The sequence below is a fragment of the Caenorhabditis briggsae genome (assembly GCF_000004555.2).
Source record: "Caenorhabditis briggsae complete genome, chrIII, whole genome shotgun sequence".
Lineage (NCBI taxonomy): Eukaryota > Metazoa > Nematoda > Chromadorea > Rhabditida > Rhabditidae > Caenorhabditis > Caenorhabditis briggsae.
This window is the reverse complement of record NC_013490.2, coordinates 1119076-1129834: the sequence shown is the minus strand read 5'-3', so window position 1 is coordinate 1129834 and position 10759 is coordinate 1119076. Positions and strand designations below refer to the sequence as shown.

The 10759-nt window shown below is 35.5% G+C and overlaps 3 protein-coding genes across 3 annotated transcripts in view; 1 reads left to right on the top strand and 2 right to left on the bottom strand.

Moving 5' to 3' along the window:
• Nucleotides 1-268: 268 nt before the first annotated feature.
• On the top strand, nt 269-4622 carry Cbr-stim-1 (the record flags this gene model as incomplete). The annotated part of the gene is made up of 9 exons (XM_045243370.1): nt 269-353; nt 404-456; nt 507-578; nt 639-782; nt 1138-1859; nt 2768-2865; nt 3066-3235; nt 3370-3530; nt 4475-4622. The coding sequence occupies 9 exons, from the start codon at nt 269-271 to the stop codon at nt 4620-4622; spliced, it is 1653 nt and encodes a 550-aa protein (XP_045095771.1).
• Nucleotides 4623-5074: 452 nt separating this feature from the next.
• CBG15698 lies at nt 5075-6497 on the bottom strand (the record flags this gene model as incomplete). The annotated part of the gene is made up of 4 exons (XM_002640767.1): nt 5075-5103; nt 5183-5242; nt 5310-5438; nt 6365-6497. The coding sequence occupies 4 exons, from the start codon at nt 6495-6497 to the stop codon at nt 5075-5077; spliced, it is 351 nt and encodes a 116-aa protein (XP_002640813.1).
• Nucleotides 6498-8741: 2244 nt separating this feature from the next.
• The window catches only part of CBG15697, a gene marked incomplete at both ends in the record, with an annotated part of 5362 nt that continues 3344 nt past the window's right edge, over nt 8742-10759 (bottom strand). Inside the window, 3 exons of the mRNA XM_045243369.1 lie at nt 8742-8824; nt 8875-9194; nt 10000-10334. Coding sequence (XP_045095770.1) covers nt 8742-8824; nt 8875-9194; nt 10000-10334 — 738 coding nt within the window. The remainder of the gene's footprint in view (nt 8825-8874; nt 9195-9999; nt 10335-10759) is intronic.

The window sequence follows — 10759 nt, the reverse complement described above, 5'->3', positions numbered from 1 at the left end:
GGTTTCTCCGCGTCTCTCTGCAACATTAGCAGACCCAAATCTAATTTCGCTCGTAACTTTGCTCAAAATGAACCTAGAAAAGTGAAAATATGCTCATTTTTTGGATTTTTTTTTGAAAATTAGCAGACCAAAGATTTTATTTGTTATTAATTTCTCTTATTCTCTGCGTCTCTTTCTCTCCCCTTCTCTCTCCTTTCTCTGTATAAATTTCCATCTAATTTCAGGACCGTAATGAAATAAAGCCAAAAAACAATCAAAATTGAAAAATATGGGTAACCACAGAACTTTATGGAATGCTTTCGCCTTTTTCTGTCTCATACATATCGTTGGCGGTGCTGAACGGGTGACTAGAAGTAGGTTAATTTTGTTATAATTGCCACGTTGCAATTTTTTTTTGTTGTAGATGTAGAAGTGACAGCAGAGGAGGAGAAGATTCGCGACAAGTTGGGATATGAGGTATGTGGAACGAAGATAATGAGACCGAAAAAACTAAAACTGGATTTTAGGCGATCCGAGACATTCATAGAGATATGGACGATGATCATTCGGGATCAATTGATCGGAATGAATCAACTGGGGTAAGAGAGAAGACATCGGGACACACAGACAGACAGCATAATCAATTTTTCCACTTTTAGTTCATGAAAGAAGACATGCAAATGCGTGGCTCCGAACGAACACGACGAGAGAACAAGTTTCATGGGGATGACGAGGCGATTACGGTAGACGATTTGTGGGAGGCGTGGTTTGAGAGCATAGAGAGGACTTGGACTAATGAAAGGGTAGGAAGTTTGGATTTTTGAAAAATTGAAAAAAAAATTTTTTTTCAAAAATTTGAAAATTTTTACACCATCCGATGTTAAATTTGATTTTAAACATTTTTTCTCTTCGAACTTTTTTCCTGGCTCTAATGGTTCGGGAGATATAACCCCTCAAAGAGGGGGGAGAGGGAGACGCAGAGAAACGAGAGCGCTCTCGCTTCTCTGTGTCTCTCAAAAAGAGGTGTAACTCGGCTAGTTTTAGAGCTAGAGAATTTAAAAAAAAGGGAAATATGTGTGAAATTGAATTCTCTACATTTTGTCAAATGCAGACCTAACTCAAAATTCACGTAGCAACTCCAAAAAATAATATTTTTAGCTCGTCGAGTGGCTCATCAACGATGTCAACATCCCCAGCATCATTGAAACGGTGAAATTAAAAAAAATCGATGGAAAAATTCTGCCACGCTTCGCATCACCAACTTCTGATTATCTCAACAAAGAGCTGGGTATCAAATCGTCCGTATATCGCCAGAAGCTTCGCTTAAACTCCCTAGACGTTGTTCTTTTTGGATATAAGGATAATAATAACAAAACGAAAGACATTCTTCTGGCATTTTTGGCACTTTTATTGACTTCTTTGATCTTTTTATACGTCCGACAGAAGCAGAAGGCTCAACATAAGCTTAACGAACTGTCCAACAAGTTAACCGAGCTAAAAAGTATGGAAACAGAGTTTGAAGACGTGCAGAAGATGTTGAGTGATGAGAGGAGTAAAAGATCAATTTCTGATGGAATTGTGTCGAAAACGGAAATGGAGAACCTCCGAGTGCAGCTAGAAGAAGCTGAACGTCGTCTTGAAGCCAACACGAACGGATCTGGAACCCCTTTGGCACTCCAACCATTGCTCAGAAGAACTTGTGAAAATGAGATGGCATTTTTGGAAAAACAACGACAAGACTGTTTTAAAGAAATGAAGGAGGCCATAGAAATGGTGGATAGGCTTCAGAAGAAACAGGGGAGTGTGTTGTCATCGTTGAAATTAGCTACTGGAGCGGCGTCGACTTCCGATCAGGTGGATTCGAAGATTTTTGCGTTGAAGTGAGTTTTTTACGCTTCAAAACGAGCCATTTCTCAAATTCCTAGGCTAATTTTGAAGAAAGTCATAGAGGAAATTGAATTTGGGTCTGCTAATTATTTAGCAGACTCGAAATTCTTGTTTCCTTCATAACTAGCTTCAAAATCAACGTAAAATGTGAAAAATGGCTCAATTTCTCGCAATTTTCAGCTTAAAATCGCTAAAAATTAGAAATTTGTAAAAATTTTCAAAAAAAACTCGGCAAATTTCAAGTTTTTTCAACAAGTTCGGAGTTTTTCAGTGCTGAAATTGAGAAAATGCCTGAAAAACGCTCCAAAGCGAGCTATTTCTTGAATTTCTAGATAAATTTTGAAGAAAGTTATGATGGAAATTAAACTTTGACCCCCTTGGGTCTGCTAAATAATTAGCAGGCCTAAAGAGACGCAGAGAAACGAGAGCGTTGGCCTGCTAATGTTGGCGCGTGCTATTGAGAGACGCAGAGAAAAGTGGTCTGCTAAATATTTAGCAGACCAAAATTCTTGTTTTTCGTCATAACTAGCTTCAAAATCAACGTAAAAGAGTGAAAAATGGCTTGTTTTTTCGCAATTTTCAGTTAAATTCGCTAGAATTCAGAAATATATGAATTTTTGAGTTTTTCAACAAATTCTGAGTTTTTTATGCTGAAAAACATAAAATACGCTTCAAAACGAGCCAAATTTCTTAAATTCCTAGGCTAATTTTGAAGAAAGTCATAGAGGAATGTGAACTTGGGTCTGCTAATTATTTAGCAGACCCAAAATTCTTGTTTCCTTCATAACTCGCTTCAAAATCATCGTAAAAAAGTGAAAAATGGCTCATTCTTCTGCAATTTTTAGGGAAAACTTGCCTTTTTTGTCAAGAGTTTTTTCTAAAAATAATTCTGTTATTTCAGAAATCGAATGGAAAAAATTCACACCCTAACGCGAGAAACCCAAGAACGATGGATGCAAATCGAGTCGCTTTGCGGTTTTCCACTGCTTTATTTGAATGGTAAACGCTAGATTTTTTTCTTAACAATTCAATTTGGGTCTTTTCCCGGTTTTAATTTTGATTATCTAACGAATTAACGAATTTCAGAGCTTTTTGTATCTTTTTTTGTTATATAATAACCCTCTAATAAATAATTTTCTAAAATTGGGAATTTTTCGTTTTTAATCTAAAAATCGAAAAAAAGCTCAAAAAAGTTTCAGAAACCGAGCATCTTAATCGAGCCGTCAACGCCAATTCGCACTTCTACAATAATAGTCAGGAGGGTACGTGGATTTTTCTGGAGTTTTCTAAAAAAAAGAAAAAAATTTCAGGATCCTCATCATCTGGATCCATCACCAATTCGGCGAATCAGCAAAATTTAGCGAAAAAAGTAAGAATTTAAAAATTTGAATCACAAAAAAAATGAATAGAAAACAATAAAATCTAGCAAAGCTGAAAAATTCTGAAAATTAAAACTTTCTGAAATAAAAAAAAAAAAAATTTCTTAAAATAAATAATTTTCAGCCTCCATCATCTATAACAACTACAACTTCCACGTCAGCACCTCAAGCAACAACATCAGCTACTATACAATTTGTGCCGACTGGAAAAACGGATGGTAGCATCCATTCGGAAGACGTGTCACCCGTCGTAGAGGATCAAATTACGATTCCGAGAAGCTTGACGTTAGTCTCATCTCATTTTTATGTGTGACAGAGAAATTAGAGACCAATTAGGGAGAAAATAAGCTAATTTTCTCTTTTCTACGTTGGTTTTGAGCTAAGTTACAGCAAGAAGTAATTAGCAGACCAACGCCCTCACAACTCGTGAGAGACGCAGAAAAACGGAGAGTGCGTTGGTCTGCTAACTATTTAGCAGACCCCAACATTCACGTGGATTTTTGGGTCTGCTAATTATTTCTCTAGCATATTTAGCGAGCTAGCAATTTTGACCCGAATTCGCCGAAAATCAACTGCCAAAATTACATAAACTAAAATGACCAAAACGTTAAGGACAATTTGAATTTTTTGGCTTCCAAATTGCTTTAAAATTTCAAAATATCAGCTTTAAAATATGAAAACTTTGAAAAAATGCTGAAACATGGGCCAATTTTCACTTCTCTACGTTGATTTTTAGCAGAGTTATAAAGAAAATAAGATTTGGGTCTGCTAATGTTGGCGCGCGCGCTCTCTGTTTCTCTCCGTCTCTCAGTAGCAGACCCAAACAATAGCAGACACACACACACCTTGGGCCTGCTAGTGAGAGACGCAGAGAAAGATACATCGCATAAATTATTAGCAGACCGCTTTTGTTCTCTATTTCTCTGCGTCTCTCAATAGCAGCTAATGTGAGACGGAGAAAAGTAGAGAGCGCGTAGGCCTGCTAAATAATTAGCAGACCAATGCGCTCTATGCGTAAAAACACTAGCAGACCAATGCTCTCGTTCCTCTGCGTCTCTTTGGCCTGCTAATGTTTGAGTGTAGCGCGTTGGCCTGCTAGTGAGAGACGCATTGAAGCAGAGAGCGCGCCGGTTGGTCTGCTAATTATTTGTTGCTTTAACTTTGCTTAAAATCATCTGCAATTTTTGTAGTTTGTAGTCTAGCAGACTAAAATTAATAATTATTTTCAGCCAAGACCTATCGGAAGACATGCAATCGATAGTATCCGGCTCCACAAATGGAACATCTTCTGGAATAAAAAAGCGAAAAGGAATTCTGCCGAAACTATTCCGTCGAAACACATCGAAATCCAGCAGTCTTGGTGGCACATCCAATTAGATCGATTGTCGATTTTTTTTGTTTTTTTTTGTTTGCTCATCCCTTTTTCTATGTATATCAATTTTTTCAAAAATTTCAGCTCCTGGTGATTTTTCTGTGATATTTTCATGTTTTTTGCCTTTTTTCTATGGAAATATAGCCAATTCCTCTCTCAATGATCTTTCGGAAAAAATTAAAAGAGAGTTTTACAACAATAAAAAAGTTTTATTTGAGAAATTTTGAAACAAAATTTAAATTACAAGCAAAAAAATTAGGTTTACAGCAAAAAATAAAATAAAAATGACTTATTTTTCTCAAATAATAGAATTTAAAAAATTGGAAAAATCGATAACTGAATTTTTTGGATTTCTACGAAGCGAAGCAAATAGAAGCAGATGGCGTCAGATGTTGGGGGAATCATTACTACTGAAGCAGCCTGCCGGGGAAGCCACGCCCACTTTTTTCGTCGTTTCTCAGTTGCCACGTGGCACGAACAAGCCGTCTGGAAAAATGAATTTTCAGCGAAATTAAAAAAAAATAAATTTTTTTTGAAAATTTTTGAAATTCCCGCCAAAACGCACATGCTGGTGGTTGAGTGATGTCGTTGTAGCTCGGTGGGGAACTGATGGTGGAGGAGTTGTCTGAAAATTTTGAAAAAATATAATTTTTTGAAAGAAAGTTTTTTTTTCAAAATTTCAAAATTTTTACCTTCATCATCAGAAGAGCATTTAGTGTCGCGGACCATCACTTTCTTCGTCTCATCATCATTTTTCTTCATGCTCATCATATACTGATATTGTTGGACCAGCTCGTCCTCGATGTCCGGGAAATTGACGCCTTTAAATTTTTAGGTCATTTTTTCCAATTTTTTGTTAAAATCGTGTTTTTGAAGTCTAAATACTCTGGAAAACATCTAATACCTTCAAAAAACAAGTTTCCAGCGATTTCTGATTTCGATTTCTGATTTCTGAGGGTTTTTACAAAAAATGTACGAATGGTGCAGTGGGGTTTTTCAAATTTTCAACTACCAATCTGACGACCCGTGTTCGAATCCGCTCGGTGACAAAACTTTTCTTCTTTTTTTTTGTGTATTTTTATTGACTCTAAGATACGTTTAGTATCTGGAAATCCGGAAATTCAAATTTTCAAAAATTAAAAACAAAAAAAAAATGAATTTTTGGATTATTTTTAAAAAATTCAAAAAGCTGAAAAAAGCACTTTCAGCTGTAAAAATATTGAAAGTTAATTGAAATACGCTTTTTTTGAAAGTAAAAGCTTTTTTCTATCTACGGTAGTTTTTGAGCAATGCACCTTTAAATTAAGGGCGCCTTTCCAGACTTTTGGGTGGCGCACCAACTTAAGAGACGCATATCTCATGAATTACAGTAGCTAGAAAAACGTTGTTAACTTCAAATATGTGTTAAATTTAATGTTACACAATTTCATAGTTTGCTAATTTTATCTAGCTACCGTAGTTTTTGAGATATGCTCCTTTAAAGTTGGCGTCTCTCCCGGCCCGACGCTTGAGAGGACGGGAAGACGCGCCAACTTTAAAAGCGCCTATCTTGAAAACTACGGTAGCTAGAAAAAAGTTGTCGACTACAAAAATAAAGCTCTAGTTTTGTTTTATATGTTTGTGAAGTTTCATTGATTTTGTTTGAAGTACTTTTGAAGGCAATCAAGAACTGTTAGTTCTTAAAAATTGGCTTTTTTTCCGAACTAAATTCCGCGCCAAATTTCCGAGCTAAAAAAGCTAAACTCACGACAACGTTGTCTGTGTCCCAAATGCTTCTTCATGTTGGTCTTAAGACGTTGCTCCAACGACTCTTTAAGTGCCACGAATGGAACGGAAACGGCGAGTGCGGCTCCAGCAGTAACTACAACAACTGACGCCATTTCGACGGGCGCCTAGCGTGAATTACGACAATTTGAGTGTTTGAAGAGGGACTTATGCAAATTGGCCCTAGCTGGAAAAAGCTAAAAATTTTGTCTGGAAATTTTTCTCCAAAAAAATTCCAACAAAAATTTTTTTTTCGAAAATTTTTTTTGGATTAGTTTCTGAAAATCCCTCATAACTTTTTTCCCCATTAACCAATTTCTTGGATTTTTAGATTTACAGAATCCTTATAAAATTCTACTTATAATAGTTTTTGAGCTAAAATACAAACTCCAATTCTCAGAATTACCTAGCCAAAATCGTCGTTGTTCGACGCAAAGTAGCGGTGGAAGGTTGAGCGAGCCAAGATTGTTGGATTGATGATAACCACGCGCTTTGACCTGGAATTTTTCAGTTAATTGACATAATTAGAGCCTAATTATCGTTAAATTAGAACTCACAGTTTTGCCAAAGCCAACTTGAATGCGTTAAAGTTTGAAAAAGTCTTGGAACTTTTTCAAAATCTGTCGCAATAAAAATATAAAGTCACACAGTCAAAAATTTGGTTTGAAGTCTGAAAAATCCGAAAATTGTATTAAAAAATGGACGAATAGAGGGGTTTATATGAGATGATGGAAAATAAAATATGTGGAAATTTTATGATAATTCTTTGACGACAGACGACGTCAAAATAGGAGGCGTTGAGAGGAATTCTGAATTCGGCGATTTGCATGTTTAATGTATAGTGTATGTGTCGATTCACGCGAATCACACGACGATTGGTGATGATGTGACGGAAGAGATAAGAGATGAGAGACGCAGAGAAATTGATATGGGCGAAGATAGGAACATCACAAGGTCTACTATACTGTATACAGTGTCTAGACAATAAATTTCGATGAAAAATTTCGAAAAAATCTAGTTAATGTTGGCAGAACTCTTGTTCTGTTATCTTCAAACTATGACGAAAGATATCATAACAACGCTAATAACAGGACCCCCCCCCCCCGCCACTCTAATTTTTTACTTTGAGCCAATTTATCTCGATTTTTATGAAAGATATAAAAAAGTTGTCAACTGATAAAATGTTTATCATATTATCAGAAATATTTTGTCAGTTGACACATTCTTCATATCTTGCACAGGAATTGAGATAATGAAGCTCAAACTTGCTGCCTTTTCATACAGCTAATTATATGGCAGGTCTGCAAAAGACTTTTTTCCAAAAAGGCCACTCTTGGATTTTCTGAAATTCTCATTTATTATTTTTTGTAACTATCCGATTTTCCATAATCCCATATTTCCCAAAAATCAATAAATTTTTTTCTGAATTTCCAAGTTTTCCTGTTGTTGGGGGTACCAGGTACAAACAGTCACGATTTGCATAATCCTAATCTTTTGGAATTTTTCTGACCACTTGTCAAAAGTTTTAAATGTTCAAAATGACAATTTTATAGAAACCAAGAACCGAAAACCGGACTAGAAGTCATTTGTTTTCAACTTTAAGTGATTACAACAACACTTTATCCTTTTTCAAATTCAACGAAATTTTGAGATTGCATAGAGCAAAAATAGAGCTTAATTTCTGTAGTTGACAACTTTTTTCTAGCTACCGTAGTTTTTGAGATATGCGATTTTAAAGTTCTCATGCATGAGCGTTGGTCTGCTAAATATTTTGCAGACCATTTCTCTGCGTCTCTCTAGACCTGCTGTATAGGTTTGTCTTCTTCCAGGGATCATATCTCTTTTGTATAAAAAGCTACAAATAATTTGTCTATTACAAAAATGTGTAAAATTAAATTTCACACACTTTTGCAGTTGACAACTTTTTTCTAGCTACCAGAGTTTTTAAGCTATGCGCCTTTAAAGTGGGCGCGCTTGGGGTGCTCTCCGGAGGGGCGGAGGCTAATTTTAAAGGCTCGTATCTCAAAAAGTATGATAGTTATCAAAAAGTTGTCAGCTACAAAAATAAAGCTTTATTTTTGCTTCATATAACCTAACAATTTCAAACAAATCTGACTATTTTCAGCTGTTTTGTAGGCGTTGAAGTTTCAATTTTTCCACAAAAATAACTATAAAAGATTTATTGAACAAAAACAATGAAAAAAAGTTCACACCTTTGAACATCGATGGATTATTAATTTGCATAAGAATATATTGATTTTGTGCTACTGGGCGGTGGACCTAAAAATCAATTATTTAAACAATTTAATGAATTAGAGGAGATTCTTAGAAATTATTCACCTTGTGAATCGTGAGGTTCTCTAGAAGATGTTCCAATATTCGTCAGTTGATGGACGAGAAGGTTCTTCAGGATCTTTATCATGACCATAAAGTGCATAAAGTTCTGAAAAAAAAATAAAATAATTTAGAGAAATTAGATTTTTAAAAAAGTACCTAAAAAATCTGGTGACAAATCTTCAGTTTCAGAATCTAAAGACTCGGGTGCCTTCGCTCTTTCTCTAACGGTTATCTGTTCATGATCTTCGTGCACAGATTCTGGCATCTCCTCATACTTATCCATTATTTCCTCATAATCATACTCAAATTCAGAAAGCTCATCGTCTTCAGATTCATCCGCATCTACTTTTTTATCGTTCCGACGTTGTATGTCGTTTTTGTAGGACTTTTTCACATTACGATAACTGGACCGTACGGAACAGATTGAAAAGAAAACCATTGTTAAAAAACCGAATAGAAATGGGTATGTCATCAATCTTAAAAAAAGAAAATTTAAGAAAATGGAAAATTAGCTTTGAATACTGAAAAAAAATGCGAAAACGTTGTTCAATTTATCTGAAATTTTTTCACTATATAAAACAAAAATAGAGCTTCATTTTTGTAGTTGATAACTTTTTGATAACTACCGTACTTTTTGAGATATGCTCCTTTAAAGTTGACGCACCTCCACCTACCTTCAATCGTCGGGCAAAAACGCGCGCCAACTTCAAAGACGCATATCTCAAAATGTACGGTAATTATAAAAAAGTTTTCAACTGCAAAAATGTGTGAAATTTTCTTTTACACATTTGTGAAATTGACAACTTTCTTCTAGGTATGAAGGCTTTTGAAATATGGCATTTGGAAGACACAGGTTTTTAGGAGGCGAGCGCATCGCAGAAAAATAGAGGGTCCGTTGGCCTGAATAATTAGCAGACCAATGTGCTAGCTTTAAAATACGCCATCTTCCACGTGGCATATCTCAAAAGTCCTCAGAGCTACAAAAAAGTTGTAAACTACAAAAATGTTTAAAATTAAATTTTAAACTTTTTTGCAGTTGACAACTTTTTTATAGCTACTGTAGTTTTTGAGGTTTTTGAAATACTATGAAGTTGAGCGCTCTTCTCAGACACCCAAAACGCGATGCCAACTTTAAAAGCGGAAATCCCAAAAACTACAGTAGCTAACAAAAAGTTGTTGACTGCAAAAACGAAGCTCTATTCTTGTTTTATATTGCCCCAAAATTTTATAAAAATTGAATGAGGATAAAAAGCTTTTGTATATTTTTAAAGTTGAAGAAACAAAAAACCTAAAAATGCCAACCTGTCATGCAACGGCTTCTCTGTAAACGGTTCAATCACTTCCCCATAAAGAATATTCAGCAGAAGATCGAGTGTCTCTGGCATTTGGGTTACAGAACTTTGAAATCTCGCGAACTTCAAATCCAGTTTCGACAAATCCAGAAGGGACTTTTTGAACTCTTCCAACAGCTTCTTATCAATTGTGACTGATTGTTCGTTTTCGGTTCTATAAATGGCATTTAATCGTTGAAGAGTCATCAAATCAACGTCAACGAAATCCGTAAGGTTCTCGTAAAGCAGTCCGACTTCTTCGAGGGGTAGCGTCGCGTTGGGTCCCTAGAAATTGAGAATTTAGTTCATTGAACTCTAAATTTTAGGTTCTTCATGACGAAGGGGGGGGGGGGGGGGTATTGTGACTGTTTTCATTAAAGTTTCGTTCTTTGGGCTTGAATCACTTTAATTTGAATAAAAATATTACTTTTTGGGCCCCTCTAATAGAAGGGCCTTCCGAGAGGAGTTTGAAAAAAAAGAAGAACTCCCACAAAAATGTGTCAAGAATTCAAAAACTTTTCGTGCGTTTTCAGTGAAAAATATTTTTTAAATTCCACAGTTTTACAGACACTATTTTTTGATTGAAAACTAGCTCAATTTCGGAGAAATTGACCGATTTTCATGAATTTTGAAAAATTTCGGAAAAAAATGGCCGGAAAAATAGAAGGGCCGCTGTGTGCCCTTCGGAAATACGTTGGAATAATAAAAGA